The 21645-nt window shown below is 34.6% G+C and overlaps 1 protein-coding gene across 1 annotated transcript; it reads right to left on the bottom strand.

The window, feature by feature from the left end:
• Positions 1 to 1296: 1296 nt before the first annotated feature.
• LOC123703641 (protein enabled) lies at positions 1297 to 20161 on the bottom strand. The gene is made up of 14 exons (XM_045651717.1): positions 19436 to 20161; positions 12568 to 12733; positions 11810 to 11965; positions 10352 to 10461; positions 9492 to 9843; positions 9003 to 9103; positions 8098 to 8188; positions 7608 to 7658; positions 5872 to 6060; positions 5291 to 5458; positions 4651 to 4753; positions 3935 to 4026; positions 2884 to 3007; positions 1297 to 2559 (listed from the first exon to the last, which is right to left on the bottom strand). Exons 1-14 carry the CDS (start codon positions 19927 to 19929, stop codon positions 2531 to 2533), a joined length of 2226 nt encoding a protein of 741 aa, XP_045507673.1. The 5' UTR covers positions 19930 to 20161; the 3' UTR covers positions 1297 to 2530.
• Positions 20162 to 21645: the final 1484 nt, after the last annotated feature.

Here is a 21645-nt window from a genome sequence, read left to right as displayed (position 1 = left end):
ACGTTTTGAAGTAATGTAAAAAAAAAAGTACATATATAATTTCGATTAACGACTATAAATTATTTATAGTGATAGAAAAAAATGGATATTCTCTATGAATATCGTCTATGTATACAAATAAATTTTATTTTCTTTATGGACAAATGATTTTAAACATAACTGCTATGATATAAACGTCAAAAATACAAAAATCCAAAAAGCAAAAAAAATGTTTCTTTGATTTAGCAAATACGAATTTAAATTGATTCAAAATATCTGTAAAAGATCATAGCATTTTTTATTTTTCCAAATATTTTTTTTTATGAAAAACAGTTCAAAAAAACGTAGGCTATCTCGCTCCCACACCACCTAACCAACAGTACCAGACTTCGAGCACCAAAGAAAATGCCTTGTAAATCTCCCAATAGAGGATTATGCAAAAAAATGTTTCAAAAAAGAAAAAAAAATCAATAAAAAAATGGTGTCCATACTGTATAATAATATAGTTTTGTACGAGCCGTGTGTAGGCCGCCGGCCTTATTTCATTGGAATGAACTATCAGTCGAGAATGTAGCTGCGAAACGATGTTATTCCGAAGTATTTTAACGAAAATTGAATTTAATAAAAAAGGGCTGTATGTAATAAATAATGAGGTTGTTTTTTATTCTATATTTGAAAAAAACAATTGTTGCACGTTGCATTAAAATATGGTATCTTTTACATATTTTCACGTGAAATAGTATTCTTATTCAAAAAAAATTTCGGTTTTATAAAAAATCTTGTATGTATTTTTTGAAATCGTTTTATTTCGAAAATAATGTATAACTTAATTACGCAATAACTTAAACATCATAAAAATTTCCACTTTTATAGATTAAAACTAATTTCAATAAAGAAAAAAATAATAAGAAATTGCTATCATTAAAAATACCTTCGGAATAAAATCAGCGTCTCGCAACCATCACCTATCTTAACACTATGACACTTCTAACGGGGCTAATTTTTATTTATTTTCTAAAAATGTACTTCCAATATACTGTTATTTTTAATTATTTTTTATTCATATTTTATTCTCTAAAATACCAACCCTTACACGATTATTTGATTTTGTGCATATTTAAAAATCAAAATGGCGTATGTATTGCGCGCAATTTTTCGAAATAACCTATTTTAGTATTTATTATTTTTTAATGTAAAATTTTAGAACGAATTTAAACCGCATTTATTTATTTCGTTCAAAAACTGTTCGTTGAGTATGTTATATTGAGAATTGTGATAAAAAACGCGTTTTAAATCCGAAATATAAAACACTCGTACTAAATTTGTTATTTTTTTTACCAGTTTTTCACGTGCTAAAGTCAATACTATCATAAAGTCATAATACAAAACGTCTATCTTTTTACTTTTATACTTCTGTCAAAAATGTATTTTTATAAAATGCACACAAAAGAACGATAAATATAAAATTGGTGTTTTTAATGATTGTTTTTCTTTATCGTGATTGCAAAATATTAAGTGATTTGGTCGGGTTTCAAAGTCACTATAAGCACTTAACGACTATTTTGGCCTATTATTTGCACTAATTGAATGAAACTTTCAAATAAAATACAGTTAATTATATAGAAAAATAAAATTTCTATTAAGTACGAAAACAATTAAAATAACAACGGAATACTAATTTTGAACACAATTTGTTACATCTGAAAAAAACATAAATCTCTTGCGTAATTGGACGAAAAATAAATACACTAATTTGTGAATCTTTTAAACTATTACTTTACGTGGAAGACTGTTAAACGTCTGATTGAACCCGACCAAAAGGAAAATATTCATGCACATTGCAACACGGAAACTTGTGTTACATGATAAATATGATTATCCATTATTTAACTCCACGCTAAAATGATTACATTTAATACATACTTTATACTGGACTTTTTATTATAGAATAAATAAAGTGTGAGAAACAGACGTTATATAAAAAGTCCAGTTTAAAATTAACACATTAGCAATCCTTATCCTACATACATTAATACGTATTAGAATAAATATTTTAAGTATAAAATTAAAAAAGAAAAACACAACTTTACTCATCGACTCGACGGTGTGCTGTTCGTATCTTTTTTCTTTACATACAACATTCGCGGAGCAATGTTGCCCGATCGTTGTTATATTCAATGCGAAGTTGGCAACATTAAATTATTACGTTGTTTTAAATCACAATATACCGAACTAACACCGCTTTTTACAAACAATATATAGCAAAAATCATATAAAAACACATAAATACAGATCAAGATGTATTCATGATTCAAAAAACCTATAATTCCTTAATAACTATTCAACCGTTCAATACAAAAAACATACATATGTAAATAATTGATTGACGTTGAAAAGATAGGCATTTGTTCAAAGTATAGTTTTCCTCCTTTGACTGCAACATGAACAAAAATCTTGATATATTTGTATATATAAAAGTATATATATATATAAAAAAGTCGGTGTAGCTCAGCGGTAGACTAGTTGCATCGTTCGGCGTCGCCTGGCGTTTTTATCTGCGAGCGAATTCCGCCTTCATGGCTGTAAAAGAAAAGGAAAAATAAATTATAATTGAGAAAAAGATTTTAAAAAACAGCTTGGTGTATTTATATTTTTGTTTTCATAATACGTAATATTAAATTAGACTAATATAATTATATAAGTGACTTATAATGCAGTTTCATTTTTACGAGCACAATACATAAATTAATTTACTTTTCTATTGAATTTCCCCAATTTTTTGATGTATTTTTTTCAAGCCTAGCCACTTACACCAAACGCATTTGTCTCAATTTCTCTCGCATTTTTTTCGCAGATTTTCCCACATTTTTTGTATTTTTCCCCATTTCCCACCTCCCCACTCACCGTCAAGTATCTCCCGCTTCATCAGCGCCATCTGTGAGCGCATCTCCCTCACTAGCTCCTGCTTGAAGCTCTCCCACTCTGCGGCGGTCACACAACCGCCTTCACCGCCACCGCCGTTCACTTGCTGTTGAGAGACAATAAATATTAATATATCATAATAAATTACAAAAACAATCATTTTCTCTTCACTAAAAAAAGTCTTCTTCACTTGCTGCGGGGAGTGTCAATAACAAAAAAATTATGACACACAATAAAAAAATTGGTAAAGGATCATTATTTGCAAAGCTGCTAATCTTCACTGTTATTATTATTATTATTTTTTTCTTTGTTTTGTTTTTGTTTTTATCTGCTTTTATTTTTCTTTTAAATGCACTCACCTTTATAATTGTGTGTGTGTGTGTGTGTGTGTGTGTGTTGTTTTTATTATCTTTGCCTCAATTTATGTGTGTTTTTTTTTTTGTAATTATTGTTATCTTTTTTCCTTTTAACCTATTACGCTGATATGTTGTCTTCTTTTTGTCTTCTTTTTTTGTTTCTGTGTACACTATCTTCCCAATTTTGTAATTGTATTAACTTTCTGCTTTTATTTTTTGGTTGCTTGGAAGAAATTGCTGTTAAGCAATAAAGCCGCCAATTGCTTAGTATAATATCCTGATTTTGTCAAACTTTGTGTGTGCAATAAAGAGTATATAAATAAATAAATAAATAAAGTTTATAAGTAACATAAAATTGTACTTTAGTTTAACAAAAAAAAGGCGGAAATCTATAGGTACGCTTTGCGTCTATCTATACGCTTTCAACATTTATAATCTATACTAATATTATAAAGCTGAAGAGTTTGTTTGTTTGAACGCGCTAATCTCAGGAACTACTGGTCCGATTTGAAAAATTCTTTCGGGGTTAGATAGCCCATTTATCGAGGAAGACTATAGGCTATATATCATCACGCTAAGCTATATAATTTAAAACTTATAATACACACGTAAAGTCATACGCAAAGAAACACAATTTTATTCGCAAGTTTTTATACAGGTAAGTAAATAACACTCACCTTCAATATAGTCTCTTCGCTCGCAGAACCGAACCGTTTGCGGACAGACCGGGGGGATTGAGCTTGTTGTTGCGCGGGAGACTCGGAGCTTGCTAAAGAATAGAAAAATATATATTTCAAGATTTACAATATAATATTTAGACTATATGGAAGTTAACTAGTAATAACTTTAAATTAAAACCATTTTAGAAAAACAAAACTACTTTTTTACATGTTGTAATCATTTTTGTTGGAAAAATGTACAAAATTTGCAAATATATTTCGTTATTCATTATTAGTATGTGTTTAAAATAATTTCAAAAATAATTCATACACAAATAGAAAAATGTGTCTATTAATTGAGGCTTGAATAAAAACAATGCGTGCCACTATAGCTGCTTGCGTGATGTATCAAAGCAGATGATTTTAAATAAAAAAGATAAGTAGACATTTATAAACATAAAACTAAGTGAAAACGTGAAACATTTTCCATTATTACGCAGATATTTTCAAAAACATAACTATTTTTTTTTTATTTAAAGTCGATACATTTTTTCAATTACCCCCCCACAGCATTTTCATTTTCATTCTTACATCACATTTATACACGCGAAAAATCAACAAAACATACAAATTAATTTTAATCGTTTATTAATATTCATACTCCCATAAAACTCGAAAAAATCAACAAAAAATCACAAAAAATCGCAAAAAAATCCCACAAAAAAGCGACTCACGCGTATTGCCATTACAATTGGCGGGCAGGCGGTGCGGCAACGTCGCTGATCGCTCCCAGCTCTTCATCGGTGTAGAGTTTACTGAGTTGTCTGTTGATGTCTCCTGGAAATGATAAATATTATACATATCTGTTCTAATATTATAAAGCTGAAGAGACATAATCATATATCTTAACATAGATGGCTTTAGTAGCAACATTACATGTTGATACATATTACACACTACGTTCAGATTCCCGAGTTTTTTTGTACTGCAATACAAAGTATAAATTATATTACACACTACTTAGCGTAAGTAGACACACATACACACACACATAATGATTCCGGATCCGGCTCGGGATCCCGATATAATACATCGGGATCCGGAATCCTATCACAGATCTGTACATATATGTAATACCTCGGCTCTTAAATTTTAGAATAACCGCATATCAAATTTATATACACACTAGAGGTCCGCCCCGGCTCGCCCGTGGTACATATTTCGCAATAAAAGGTAGCCTATGTCCTTTCTCGGGTATCAAAATATCTCCATACCAAATTTCATGCAAATTGGTCCAGTAGTTTAGGCGTGATTGAGTAACAGACAGACAGACAGAGTTACTTTCGCATTTATAATATTAGTATGGATGTATACCTCGGCTCTATCGAGATGCGCCCGTCGCCTGGCGAGCGTGCGCTGCATCTCGTGCATCATGCAGTGCAGGCTGGCGCGACCGGACCCGGAGCCGGACCCGCCGGACCCGGACCCGACGGATTGGTCCGTTCCGCCGGGGGGAGATGCCGCTTCGGCGTTGATGGCTTGCTGGAATTGGAGATATGGCGTATTAAATGTGTGTGTAAAATAATACATTTTGTTATTTCCGTTTTATAAGTCATGAAATGATTGTGTGGAAAAAGTTCTCATAATTATATATAGCACCCAGTCTGTTTGTGTATAGTGTGTATAGCGTGTTTATAGCCGTGTATAATGTGTATAGCGTGTATAGCCGTGTATAGTGTGTATAGCGTGTTTATTGCCGTGTATAGTGTGTACAAAGTGTTTATTGCCGTGTATAGTGTGTATAGCGTGTTTATTGCCGTGTATAGTGTGTACAAAGTGTTTATTGTTATATATATTGTGTATAGCATGTTTAGGAGTATCTATAGTGTTCTATAGCTATGTAAGTGTGCTTATAGTGTCTACATCTTTGTGTTTGTGCGTATGTATGTACATACCTTCGCCTGTCTCTTCAGTCTCGCCTGCTGCAGTTGCGCCGCGAGCCCCGCGATCGCCGGGGGCTCCGCTGGCGGCTGGGGGGGAGGCGGTGGGGGAGGGGGGGACGCTGTAGCGCCCGGCGGGGGAGGAGGGGGAGGGGGCGCTGTGGTGGTGGAGGGCTGTTGGGGCGGTGGGGGTGGGGCGCCTTGCTGTAATTACACATAGTGGTATGTTTATATGTATGTACACTTTATTGTACACGGGAAGTATTATGTATACTTTATTGTACACAGGAAGTAAAGTCCACAAGTTTATTGTGTATGATTGATTGTTTCGTGGCTATACGCCATTTCATCCAAGCAAACTGTCTTTATCTGTACAGTTTAAACTTACATCATTAAGGGCTGATTTTTCTATCCTTGGTTAAATCTTATACGTCCAATAAAGTATAACACAATAATATACACATGTCACCTAAAAACTGTCAAAAAGTGGGAAAGTAACACATCTTTAAAATTGTTGTTTAATACGATATTCGATGAATAAGTTTTAACTAATGATTGAAAAATCGGCCCTAAATCAAAGTCAATTTATTCAACTAATAGCGCAATAATTTAATATTTTGTCTGACAGCATACAAATGCTTGATAAATGAGAATTTTCTAGAGTTTTCGGATCGTGCAAAAAGACGAAGGTTTGCATCTCGTGATAGAATATATAATTGCTATTCTTTAAAATTTATCCACACAATTTTTTTTTTTTTAATGTTTATAAGTGGATATGTCGTGGTCATATCGTAGATTTGATCATTTCATGATATGAGTGGCCATTTCACGAAATGGTCGCATATCGTGAAATGGCCAACATAGTTTGATCAGATCGTTAAATCGTCAACGTTTCACGATTTGGTCATCCACATTTGGCCAGATCGTATAAAATATAAAGAGTCCATAAAATATTAAAAAATTTCAGAATAACTATATTCTAAAAACTTGTTTAATGTCATTTAAGTTAGTGCCGCGGCAGCGGCCGGCGAATGCCAGAAGCGAATCGTTTTTGCAATAGAAAACAATTAGGTTAGGTTAGGTTACACTTTGATAAACAGCGCACGAGCCGAGCGAGCAAAGCGAGCGTGCCGCGGCAGCGGCCGGCGAGTGCCAGAAGCGGATCGCTTTTTAAAAAACAAACAATTATAATAATATAGTACTTAGTAGTTTCTTAAATTATTTTATTTAAGTCGCATTTTTTCTTAAATACATATAAGATATCCACATTTTCCATAGTACTCGTACCTCTCGTCGTAAATTCTTTGCTATGACTTTCTTCATAATATTGTTATTAAACGAATTATGAAGTTTTTAACTGCGAATAATTTAATTTTCGCCAGCGGCCGCCATCTTATCACATAAACACAGAGCTTGCAGCGCCTCTACCAACGATTAATGTAACTATTTTACGATATGATCAAATAATTTTGATCATTTCATGAAAAAACCGTGCGTTAATTGGCCATATCGTGAAACGATTTCTTATCATTGATCTGCCCAAACCACATCATGATGTGGCCAAACTAAATTGGCCATTTCACGATATGCGACCATTTCGTGAAATGGCCACTCATATCACGAAATGATCAAATCTACGATATGACCACGACAGATATACAACTGAAAAATACAACTGCAATCTATGCACAATTTTTTTTACCATATTTTACATTACAATATGATAAATATTAAATGAAAAATAATCTTACCATGGGCGGCGGTTGTGGGGCCGCTGGCGGTGTCGGTGGGGCAACGGGGCCCTGAAATATTCAACGTGCTTATAAATTTTCGAAATAAATGGTATTTATTGAATAATTATGACATTTCAAAATTTGTACATAACATTATGGATCTGTTTAAAAAATGTTTTAAAAATCAACGAGGAAAAAAATAGACAGGCAAATTCCATATTAGTGATGGTTACATTACACCACCAAATTAATTTTGTTTTAAACCATTTAAAAATGTTTTATTTAGTTAAATAATCAATACTAATATTATAAAGAGGAAAGGTTTGTATGTATGTATGTATGTATGTATGGTTTTCACGCATAAACTACTGGACCGATTTTGATGAAATTTGGCACAGATAATCTTTAGACCCTGAGAAAGAACATAGGCTACCTTTTATTGCGAAATATGTACCACGGGCGAAACCGGGGCGGACCGCTAGTTAATTATAAAATAAACAATACTCACATTAGCAGGCGCGGGCAGATTCTGGTGCGGGGGCACGGGCGGCGGGGCAACCACGCTCGCCGACAGCGACATGTTCGGGGGCATTGGGGCACTGGGGGCAATGGGGCGAAATACATATATTGAGTTGAACTTACTGCGCTAGTAAATATATAATTTTTTGTTATTTTTTTTTTATTTATTATAAGATTATAAGTACAATATTATTATTATTGCAAAATAATATTTATTTTCCTGTAGAAGAAAATAAATAACGTTTTTTGTTATGCGTGTGTGTGTTTGTGATGTGAATGAATTCTGAGTTCGTATGTGGACGCGTGTGCTTGTGTTATTTGCGTATGCATAATATATTGTCAATATGCGTATATGTGTGTACTCATTTGTTGGCACGTGTTTGCGTATGTTTTTCATCTATGTTAGTCTGTATTTTCTAATGTTTTGTCTGTATATAATATGTACGCACTAGTTACGCCAACGGGTCCTTAATATATCGCTGAGTCGACGGTTCGCACGGGAACGTGTTATATGAACGTTAGCGAATTCCTTTGGCGCGACGTAATTTTAAGTTTTCCTTTTAAATTCAATTAGTATTATATTCATAAATTTTTAAGACTTGCATCGTGCAAGACACATTGTAATTTTACAATTAAAGTATATTTCTATAAGTAAATTCGTAGTTTTTTTTTTTGGGCCTCCGGCTGTGTGAAACATGATTCACTTATTAGTGCGTGTGGGAGTATATAATATATATCCACGTCTTGTTTTGTGCGTGCATGCGTGTGTGTGTGCGTGTATGCCTTAGCATGTTTTGCATGTATACGTACCTACTGTATGTTTGCGTGTGTGTGTTCGTAAGCTATTCTGTGTGTTTGTATATGTTTGTATGTATGTATGTACTATGTACGCACCTGTTAGTGCGGTGGTGCGAGTGCGGTGCGGGCGCGTGCGGCAGCGTGTGCACGCCGTGCGGCGGCGGGGTGGGCGCCGTTTGTACCGTTGTTTGGACCGTCTGGAATACGTCAATGTAAACTTATTATATTAAATTTAATATTGAAACAAAATCTCTAAAAAAATATATACATATTACCTTTCTTTCGACAGTTAAATCGCAATCAAAATCTAGCTAGTTAGATTGTAATCTAACGATTTTTACGCTCTCACTGCGACATATACCTTTTTGGTTTTTTTTTTCTCCAAAATGTAATTAGATAAAAAATATAAGGAAAATTAACTTATCGTTTCATTTCCTTAAGGATCCTATCTATGCCAAAAATATTATTTCTTGCATATTGTATTGGACACTGTTTTTGTTGGGTTAGCTATATAAATAAAATGTATGTGAAACACACATTGAAAAATTATAGGAATCATCTAGTAAGATAGAAAAAGATACTCACATTATGATGATGATGCGGCGCGTGATATTGACTCTGCGCCGCATGATGCTGCGGCGTTTGCACCGCGTGCTGACTCGGCAACTGTTGCGCTATTTGTTGGTGTTGTGTCGGCAACGCTTGATGTTGCGTTGCTATTTGTTGATGCTGCGTCGCTATTTGTTGATGCTGCGTTGGTATTTGTTGATGCTGCGTTGGCAACGCTTGATGTTGCGTTGGCAACGCTTGGTGTTGCGTCGGCAACGCTTGGTGTTGCGTCGGTATCGCTTGGTGTGGTAACTGAAGCGGTATTTGGTGGTGTGGCGCGTGGTATTGTGGCTGTTGTAGCATCGCTGCGTCTTCGCGCGTCATCGTTCTGAAAGTGTGTTGTAAAAGGTGTTGGATATTTTTTTGCGTATTTATTATATGACGAAAAAGTGTGCGTGCGTGTAGTATTCTGCTTTTGTTCTTTAAGTATTCTCTTTTACTTTTGTAAAACAGAAATATTAATCTAACAATTCACAAAAAAAAATTGAAATGAAATGAAATATTTATTGAATGAACTTTCATAGCTTGTTTTTAAAATAGTTTTCATTAATAAAACATTAAAATAAACTATATAATAGAGTATGCGTGTTAATTGTGTAACAAATTGGTTTCTTCGTTTAGCTTTTTAACAACTTTTCAGAATTTAAGTATTATTATCAGATCTTTTTATTAATACTACAAACGGCAAAGGAGCGGGCGGTGCACTGATGTACGGTGATCACCGCTGCCCATAAGCAATTACAACGTCAGATAACCTTGCGATTGTTTTGCCGGCCTTTGAGAGACGCATAGGCTATTTTTTTCAATCTTATACACTAAATTATATAAAACCTCACCTGTATCCCATATCTTCGTCATAATGTGCGTTATGCCCGTTGTACGGCACGGGGGGGTTGGGCTGCACGGGCGGGGGGGCGGTGTTGTTGCTCGCCTTGTTCGCTAGTACCTGTAAGTTGTTTGGGTGGATTTCAGGCAGGATTAGCTATGTGAAACAACTTTGTTCGGGATAAAACTGAAAAACATGTTAATATAAAAAGAATTTGTGGAGTAAAGAGAAACAGACAAGTCTAATAGTGACTCTTTATAAGTCAGCTTTAATGCTCTAATGTCCTTACATACAAGTTCGGAAAATATTACGGTAAAACCATCAATACAAATATTGTTTTAACTTCATAAGAACTGAGCATTTATCTTGTATCTATCATCCAGTAATCAGAATTGAATGACTAGTTTAAAAACAATCTAAATCAACAGTCAATGATTTTAGTGTGAATTTGTAGATGTAAAATCTTATCAGTCAAAATGATTCCAATCAAAAGGGCCTCTATGTACTCAGCCCCCGGAATCACAGACACAATAGAAAATCTATTGTGTCGTAGTCGGATCGGGCCGCTCGGGGCTCAATGGGTTAAGCCTCAGCTGAAGTATTTATTTGCTTGACTGAGTCTATCTTCAACAGATATTCTAATCAATCCTATCCCAGAAGAGAAACTTCCCAACCAAAAATGCATTTTTCGCACTATTACCGTCAATTTCCTGATACCCCAACCGTGAGTCAGTTGTAAAGGAAACACGCGTGATTACAGTCACGTAGTTTATTCGTGCACATCGTTGTTATTGTCTATATGTAGCTAATTATACGAAATTATCAAAGTCAATTTATGCACTTAAATTTGTAAAACCCTATTATGTTTAGTTCTATGTTTTGGCTCCAGATTCAAGTTCTGAACTGGGTGGTTTTATTTCTCAGAGAAGAAGAATTTGCGTGGTGGTTATAGATGTTTTTTTATTAGAATTTTAGCAACACTTAGAGGCAATACAATACCAAAAGACATTGAAGCAAAGCAAGCTTGAAATAGTAACAAATGATTGCAATTTAAAGTCTCCATCAGACATAAAAGGCTGATAATCTACCCGAGAGAATCTAAACTATTACCAAAAGAACACACGTTATGGAGAAACGAAGTTCTTACTCCTGGCCATGCTATTACGTGCTGATAGAAGTTATCCCAAAATTACCTTTGGCCACACAGTGGCGACACAATACCACCACGCTTCATCCTTGTGCGTACCAGTAAGGAATGGAACAATCTTCCGGCCTGCGTTTTTCCCAATAATTATAATCTGGGCTTATTTAAAAGAAAAGTGAATAGGCATCTTTTAGGTCAGCATGCTCCATCCTAGACCACGCTTGTCGCTTTCAATCAGGCGAAGCGATGGTCAAATGCTTGCCTAATTCTGAATTTAAAAAAAAACCTACAAAACTTTTGATAGCGAAGATTCTAAACCCTCACCTCCAACGTATGCATCATGGCCCTCGCGAAGCTGTCCGCGTCCTCGCGACACGAGAAGTTCAGCCCGTACACGTGCCGCGCGTCCCTCCATTGGTGGAACGTGGCCGTCGCCTGGTTGTACTTGAGGCCTCTGACTATACCGCAGTTTATTACCACCTGGAACGAGGAGGGTTAAATTTAATGATGATTTCGCTTGATTTCAGTATCATTATCATCATCATCATCAGTCCATATATGTTCCCACTGCTGGGACACGGGCCTCCTATGAGGGATTGCAGTATACCATTTGATAATAATTAACGATATCTTAGCATGTTTGTGGTATATGATGTAGTAAAAATAATAGTGCATTTAGATATATTGTTGAAATTGAGGTATTGCTTTGATTTTCTTTGCTGTATTCAATTTGCTACCATAATAAGCCATATGATCGGCCACTTGGTTCATTCTTTTCCAGGTTAACACCATTTGGTAATTAAGCTATTGAAAATGACGGAATACCCTAGGAGAATTAAGCTAATGCAATACGACATTTGATGCTGCTGAAGATGATAAATTGTCTCCTTAAAAAGTTATTAAAGTTTTTTTGTTACAAACTTGGCTACCAACCTCATCATCGTTCAGTTTTCTGCCCACCACTCTAAACGTGTTGTGCTTCGTGTGATGGTAGACGAGCACTTTGGACCATCTGACCATCTGACTGACTTACACAGAACTTGGCTACTAAAATACCAACCTCAAGATAGTTAGCTACTAACCTCATGGTCATTTAGTTTCCTGCCAACAACTCGGAACGTGTTGTGCTGCGTGTGATGGTAGATGTGCACTTTGGACAGACCCGAGCTGGAGCCCGAGGGGATCCATCGCTTGAGCGCATCGTCGTACACCATTACCGATGCGCGCGCGCTGCTTATTGATTGCTCGCTGTGAACAAAGGGGATGGTGTAATTAGAATCATAGAGTCATGTTGTTGTCATAGAGATTTTGACGCTTTATGTAATGCTATGTTTATGACGTGAAATAGATAGATGAAAAGAAGCGTATAATTGATTTAAATCCAATTATTGTTCCAATCAACATAAATATTTAGTTTATATATTTATTTATTTACTCTTTATTGTATAACAGTCTTATAAAATAAAAGTAAAACAAAACCATTCAAAATGTACAAATGACGGCCTTATGGCTCAAAGCCACCTCTGCCAGGCAACCTTGAGGCAAAGGACAAATCAAAACTTAATATATTGACGTAGATTGCTATCTATTTTGTTGATTGAGTAAATATACCACTTTTCACAAGATAAAAGGTACCTAATTAAGTTGATTTTAAGTTCAGAAATCGATTTATATGGAGCATTGAAATGGGCTAGACTGTGTAAATTGTTTTTTTAATAAAAAAACGTTTTGTATTTTTTAGAATATCGTAATTACCGTACCTACCTGATTACCTACACAGATCTAGTTAAATGTAAATAATACAGTTTTTTTTTCATGTCAATTTTATATAAACAAATACCTACATATAGTTTATCAAAACAAACTGTACCTACAAGTACATTTTAAGAAGCAGACCACAGTAGCGGTGTACCAATGAAAGTTTTGCTTTCAAAGTGATGGGAAAGTTGGAATTAAGTTCGTCAGTCGCTTCTGGATTAAGTCATTTGGTTGGTGAATTATCTACGATTCGGTGACCGCAAATATCAATACAAAATTATATTAGTTTAGTATCTCGCTATGGCGAAAGATATAAAATAAAATGACTTGAATTAGAACGAATTTATTTTGCGAAAGTTATGAATACATGATTTTGTAATATAATAATTCATTAAGTTAGGTAAGCCAACAATACTTAATGTTAAGAACGATTAAATTATCAAATATTTTAAGAAATAAAAAAGAGTGTTTGTGCACACGTGTCAGAACTCAGAAGTGACACTTCTTTGGAAAGATTCAAAGATAACAAAATCGTCGCTTATCTCCATCACGTGACGGTATTACCATGACGCGACCTTCAATTTTTACTCTCTCAACTCAACGCGCCTACAAAAGTCTCACTTCAAAAACCTCTTATAACTTTTTAATACCCCCCCTCACACAATCCAACCAAATTAAAACGTCACAAAAACCAGCTACACCCTACAACATTATGCAAAACCCACTCAAAGGGCACGCAGACGCAGACGGTTGCTCAACAGTCGCCCAACGTTGCCCAACACAGACATACATTGTCTGTGTTGCCCAACGTGTTGCGTAACTGTGCCCACGCGGGACGGTACGCCCACGCTGAGGTTGTGTCGCGAAATCGGATTATGTTAACTTGTATGAAAATATGAATTAATATAATATGGTAAAAAATAATTAATTCACTAAAAAGGTACGAATAAACAGCTGATGAAGGTAAAGTAAGCGTTATTAAAGATAGCTCAAAAACAACTCCTCAAATCTGGATCAAATGTGCTCACCCGAAAACAGCTTAAAAATTCATGAAATATGGTTTCACATTAGAAAATGTTATAACACAAACAACAATCGATAACTTCTTTAATTTTTTAAGCCGTTTAAAAAATCGAGTCTGCAAAATTTCTCATTATCACCATTCACCGCCCCTCGAAATACGAGCAACGTACCGAGAACGTACCTATTACTTTATACAATACGAGACACTCATTTTTAAGTTTAAACAAACTTCATCTCATAGCTGTTTTCACACCGCGCTTGCATAAACTAAATCCTCAAATATCAACCAAAACCCAGCAAACCACCTCGGAACATCGAAAAATCTGATGCGCAGAAAACAATTTTTGATATTACCGGAAAGTTTAGGGTCCGACATTCCTGCGCGCTCGTGCATTCGCAGCTAACTTCCGAACCGCCATTAAGTTTGAATCAAACTGTACAAAATTTATCTTTACTATCATTCATACTAACACTTTTATGTACAAGTCCACTTGACATATCCTACATCCTGTAACTATTCAATGTCCTTTAAACCAAAACCATGCACCCAAAACACCAACTGCCAAATATTTCACGCACATTATTCATTTCGTCAAGCGCAACAACTTATCCGCAAACGAAACATGGCCACCAGATGTTTGGTAACGTAAACAATAGCCGAAATATAAATAACAACACAGCTTATTAACAAAAAAGTTCACCGACTTACATAGAAAATGGAGCAAATTCTGGTACCATACCTACTATGGGTAAGTATAGATTGTAGTAAGAGCCGTGAGCTCAGTGATTTACAGCTATAATTTCATGTATTCTACAGATTCATTAAATAAAATGTAAAAAGATAACAAGACGATAATGAAAATTAAAAAATGCTGTTACAATGTTACATACAGATATGAATATGACATGAATAACATGTCTATGAATCCTAACTAATACCTATACATGCGAAAGTGGTTTTGTATCTTTCACATCGCAAAAAAACCATTTTATGGTACGAATTTATGCCTGGAGCTAGTCCTAACTAAAGAGACTATAGAGTGACATAAGCTACTCTTTAGTAGAATAGTATCTACTAACTATTTTAGTAGAAATATACTAACTATAGAAGCGCTTCGAAACATGCCATTTAATTCGACTACGCGGGCGAACCCACAGGCTCCAGCCAGTCAACAATAAATTACCTGTATCATATCACACTCACGAGTGCAGAATAAAAAGCGACTGCAATATAAAACAAACCAGAATATTAATATTTTTATTTATACACACGTCGAGCATTGTTGACCCGAAAGTGAAATTGATGCTGGGAAAATATTCCAAGTTTCTAGTGCAGGATATGCTAGGGATATATTGTGTACACTCATGTATCTGCAGTAAAAAAACGTATATAAAAATAACAAAAATAATAATAATTCATCCCAAAACGTATGTGTTGTAAATCGAGACCACTGAAGCTACATTGTAAAAAAAATGAAATTATCAGCTTAAATATTGTCAATAATTAAAACTAGCTCTAGTTAATCCTTCATTGGTAGGTCTCAAAGATTAATAAATAAATAATCATATACATATTATAAAAAAAGAATATCCTCGAGACATCTCATAGAAGACGCAAAAACTTCCTGTCCAAAAACACGAAGATTTACAATTTATTTTTGTCTAGATCCTAAATTGACGAATATTACAAACCTAGCCCTTTTCATTCCCTTGATCCATATAAGTAACTAGCGGTCCGCCCCGGCTTCGCCCGTGGTACATATTAACGTTTTCTCTACATAAGAACCATCCTCGTACTTCAAGGAATATAATAAAAAAAGAATTATCGAAATCGGTTCAGCCGTTCTCGAGTTATGGAATTACAACGAAAAGTGGCATTGATTTTTATATATTAGATAAGTATGGTAGTATTAAGTGTGCAAATTTTCAAGTTTATGTAATCATTCGTTAAATCACATTTAGGCAACTATCCCACCTCTAGGGCTAACACTTTAAAAACACCATCTCAATTAACCAAACTATACTATTACGAAACCAGGCTACCTGAGATAACTTTCATCTTCCGTACCCGATTGTGTTTCTACAAAAGCGATTGTTTTCGCCTACCAACCATTGTTTGAATACCGTTATAATAATGGGTTCCGAATTGTATTACGACACAAAAATATAGTACCTACCTACTCTAGTGGTCAGTCGAATGAAGCATGTCTAAACTGGAGACTTGTTTCCTCGTGTTTAATTTTAGGTGGAATTTTAACGGATTTAAAACACGCTTTATTTGTTGTAGTATTATTGTTTCAAGCTTGTTTAACAGCGTAATAAATGTCAGGTTATATAGTATATACACAGAACAATAAAAAGGTTATATGAGTTTTAAATCCATTACTCTTAATTATTCAAAACTAGCTTTTCGCCCGCGGCTTCACCCGCTTTATCTAAAACATAATAAATTATATACTAAAACCTTCCTCTTGAATCACTCTATCTATTAAAAAAAACCGCATCAAAATCCGTTGCGTAGTTTTAAAGATTTAAGCATACATAGGGACATAGGGACAGAGAAAGCGACTTCGTTTTATAATATGTAGTATTATGAGCATGTTCTGAATTGACTTCAAAATAGAGGAAATTTTCAATTCGCCCGTACCATCCTGTACTAAATTTAGTATCGATCATTTAAATAAATGTAAATTTATTTATCTAACAAAATTCATCAAAATGAATTCCGCAGTTCGGACATGAAGACGTGAATGTGACGATAAACAAACTAATGTAAAATCACATAGTATAAAACAAAGTCGCTTTCTCTGTCCCTATGCATATGTCCCTATGTACCTACGCTTAAATCTTTAAAACTACGTAACGGATTTTGATGCGGTTTTTTTTAATAGATAGAGTGATTCAAGAGGAAGGTTTTAGTATTTAATTTATTATGTTTAGACAAAGCGGGCGAAGCCGCGGGCGGAAAGCTGGTTAAATATAAAGTAGTTTTAAGATCACTTTCTCATTACTTACAAGAAAAGGTGATTAATTAAACTACAATCTCGATCATCAACTAAAATTTATGGTCACACAAACACACTGACCTCTTTAACAATTCCAAGTATTCGTATGGACAAATAAATAAATTATGCGACACGAATACTTTTAATATTCAGCCCTAAAGGTATTAATTATTATTTTCAACTTAATTGCAATGTAAAAACGTAATATTTAAATGTTAAATTGTAAAGCAGTATTATTTCCAGTGTGTAAAAGTAACAACGCTATAAGTATATAAATTATACTAGCTCTGTCCCGCGGTTTCACCCGCATTGCTCCGCTCTTGTTGATAACATAGCCTAGAACCGTCCTCGATTAATGAGCTTTTTGAAAGAATTTTTCAAATCGGACCAGTAGTTCCTGAGATTAGCGCGTTCAAACAAACAAATAAAAAAAAAACAAAATTCAGCTTTATAATATGTATTAAGTATAGCTATAGGTCATCTAGCGCCATCACTTTCCCACACTGGAAATAATGCTGCTATAAAACATCATGGTATTTGACTTCAATCAGTTAAGATAAAAACTCCACTCGGCACGTGGGATTTAGTACACACTCTGTATATTGTTATCTTATTATTATTTTTTTAGTTAAATATTTTAAGATGTTAGTAGGTCACCCTAAATAAAAAAATACCTATACTTCTTTATAAAAACTCCCAAAATTATAAGAAGAAATTTACACATCGTACTTAGACAATACCAAAATAACAACCGACACTGTTAAGTCTAATTCTCCATAAAATTTCATTCAATCTGATCAGCTCTTTTTACGTAAAAGGATAACAAACATGGATCCATCTTCATAAACATCCACATTTATATTATCAGCACAAATTATTTAACTTTTTACATATCAATCCCACATTCACACTATCCTACAAGATGTTCTCACATCCATTCTGTCTAAAACGAGCGTGTTTACATAAACACAGGTACTATATTTTATCATTTTGATGGATGGTGGACATGGAATCTAGTTATCTCACGGAGATAGTTTTTTGTAAACTTGAACTAATATTATACAAGACATTCGATAAAAATCACGTGATAATAATTTTGAAACAAAATAGAACAGATTTTTTGAAGTAAAACTTCCAGGCGCGTGAGAATAAAATTACAAGGTTTCGTCTTGGCTTGGCAATACCCTCACGTGATGGAGTAAGGCAACGATTTTGGTATTTTTAAATCTTGTCAAAGAAGTTTCACTTCTAACACGTGTGCTCGACACACACACTCTTTCTATAATTACTAAATAAAATAAGATACTTTCTTTTAGGGTCTACCGGTTTAACAACTAACTATAACTTATAAGGTAATGTATAAATATTATGTAGACTACGAGTTACATTACGTAATAAATAATAATATTAATTTGTAAACAGGAAGATACTTTACAAAACCATTGATCATAAGCAAAATAACTACAAAATAACGCTTATAAAGTGACATCAAACTATAACTCTTCTACAAACTGATGTAACTACAATCCTGACTTATATGCATACCTTACCGAAGATATACCACAGGCCAAACTGTAAATAGTCAAAAAATGCTTATCGTAATATCAAACTGGCCAATCTTGACCATGTACGGAATACTGGAAACTAACATTACAACATACTACGACTTCGCAATACATTACTCTAACATCAACCTACAACCCTCCCACATATTATATTAAATGATTATGTGGTTTAAAAAACTACTACAGAGTATGACAGGAGAAATCTGACAAGCCCACACTCGATGTGATTACTTCTATCGAATTCAATCATCAGACAATATTGTTGTATTTATTCTTTAGAGCTCCAGATCACCTCAATCTAAGTATAATTGTAAAGTTTCATCATGATAAGAGTACAATTTAAAATTAAACTGATCGTCTAAAATTATATTACATTTTTACGGCCAGCTCGTAACAAAAGCGTTTAAAAAGGCAATACTAGTTACTAGATACTCCTGCAGAATTACCATGTCTTAAAGCAGTAAGTGTGCAAATATGACAGAGCTTTATAGCTCGTCTGTCGCCATCATTTTAAGACTTCATAGTGACCCCTAAAGCTTGATGACATCGTTGGTTCTTTCGTCTCGATACAACCTGATAATATTATAAAAGCTACTCACTGTGACCAATATTCCTCCCAATTCTTCTCCTTACTGGACCCGTAGCCACGCGGCAGCGTCGCCGTCTTGCACCGCCCATTTAACGACGCTGCGTCCCTTTTATCCGGCAAGCTTAACACCGAGTGCCTCTGAACGGGCTCCGAACGAAACGACTGAAAGGACACCTGGGACCCTTCGTCGTTCGAGCGCAGACTCGACTGGGACCCTTTGAAGCCATTCTGCACTGTACCGTAGTCCCCATTTCTGTATTCAACCGCTTGATTCGCTTCACTGTTAACTCTGTTAACAGGACGAGGCGGTCGTCTGTATTCCATGTTTTCCTGATTGAAAGAAGAAGCGCGTTTCATCTTTGGCGACTCTTGCACGCTGGTTAAAGACGGCATCTTGCTCTCTTTCTCTAGATCTATCTCTTGTTCGATTTGCGTTTGCACATGCGCTAACATCTCCTCCAGATCACCCAGATCCGGATTGATATTCAGTTTGGAACGACGCATTTTGCACACTATTCTCTCACCATTTTTTATTTACACACACTATAATAAATTATAAATAAATTAATCACTGCAATCGTTTCATTATAATCGATGGTTCTTTTCCTTGTACTCGCTATGTAAACGTAATAGTAAAATGTTTTTACATTACTTAAAACTCGATCGTGGTATCAACCTAACGCAATGCGCGACACGTCCGCCCCCCACGAGTGTCGGAGCACAACTGATTGAAATTCAAGTATAAAGCAGAACTCAATTACACTGAGAGCATGACACAGTTATCAAATACTTGTCAACTAACCTGAATATCCAATGCCTTATCAGTTGACATCCGATATTGATAAAAAAAAATATTATTTTATTGAAGCGAAAAGATCATTGTAGTCATTGCTTTTCCGTGTAATAGATTTTAGTCACGATCCTATTGACAGGGTACAGTGAAATCAAAAATTTATATTTTTCTGCGCCTGCGCATGTTTGGTTGCTAAACATAATTGTTTATATTTAGGTCAGAATAGAAAGGATTCGCTGTATTCAATTAACTATTGTCAATAAAGTTTCATCGATGATTAATTGCGTATAATATACGGCGTATCAGGTATAATAGGTTTATACTATAGCTTTTATATAATATTTTATGCTCTTAATTATAGATTAAATATATTTGGAAAAAAAATAGACAATCATCGGATACGATGCGCTCACGCATATCCTATCCTTCCTTTGGGCTTTGACATTTTTATATAACTATTCATCAATATGAATTACAATGTCATAAATTATAATAAACTAGCGGTCCGCCCCGGCTTCGCCCGTTGTACATATTTCGCAATAAAAGATAGCCTATGTTCTTTCTCAGGGTCTAAAGATTGTCTGTGCCAAATTTCATCAAAATCGGTAGAGAGGTTTAAGCGGGAAAGCGTAACAGACAGACAAACAGAGTTACTTTCGCATTTATAATATTATAGTATAGGGATGTTAAATTATCATCGGTAGAGCATTTTACAATTAACGATTACGACTTACTCTAAAGTCTAAACAGTCCTAGTATGTACCTACTATGTAGGTAGTAACAAAAGTCGAACCTTTGATACATAAAACTTAAAAAATTAATAGCGTTCTTTTTTAAAAATCGTTCTCAATTCTTATACAATTTCAATTACTCGCATAATACACTATTTTAACCATTTTGAATTCAACGCCCATAATTACTTCTTCTTCTAGATTTTAATTAAATTCCTTTGAAAGAGCGTTTAAAGACTTGACATCTTTTTATAAATTGTAGTAATCCTCAACTCACGGAAGTATAAAATAAAATAGGAAGGATTTAAAGAAATAGTTTTAAACTAACTGAAAGAAAACTGACCTAACTGTCTCAACAGTTTTATTATGCGCAAAAACTACTGTGCTAAAATCATGATATTTTTGGATGTAAAGCAGGGAGCTCTATCGAATCCTAAACTACTGAACCGACTTTAATAAAATTTTGCACACTGCGTGCAGTTTTATCCAACTTGAAAGATAAAATATCGCTGGCCGGTCCAGAGCTTACATATTATAAAACAAAGGCTTCCGAACCGAAAAACGCCGCCGTATATAACATAGATACATATTTATTTAAGTTTTACAAAGCCCCGCTCGGCACTAGCTACTATTTCTGATCTCATTGATTCGCCACAATGACAAACGATACAGCCTCCCGTCTCAGAGACAGTTGAT

This window comes from Colias croceus, chromosome 27 (assembly GCF_905220415.1).
Source record: "Colias croceus chromosome 27, ilColCroc2.1".
Lineage (NCBI taxonomy): Eukaryota > Metazoa > Arthropoda > Insecta > Lepidoptera > Pieridae > Colias > Colias croceus.
The sequence above is the reverse complement of the archived record's forward strand: the minus strand, read 5'-3'. Positions and strand labels throughout refer to the sequence as shown.

Bases quoted from the DNA above. Each gene is read 5' to 3' on its own strand.
- LOC123703641 (XM_045651717.1), bottom strand. From the start codon at position 19,929: ATGCGTCGTTCCAAACTGAATATCAATCCGGATCTGGGTGATCTGGAG. The intron at 6,061-7,607 runs GTAAGATTATTT...GTGTAATTACAG, and splicing joins CCCCACAACCGCCGCCCATG to CAAGGCGCCCCACCCCCACC. The intron at 4,027-4,650 runs GTGAGTCGCTTT...TCTATTCTTTAG, and splicing joins CAATTGTAATGGCAATACGC to CAAGCTCCGAGTCTCCCGCG.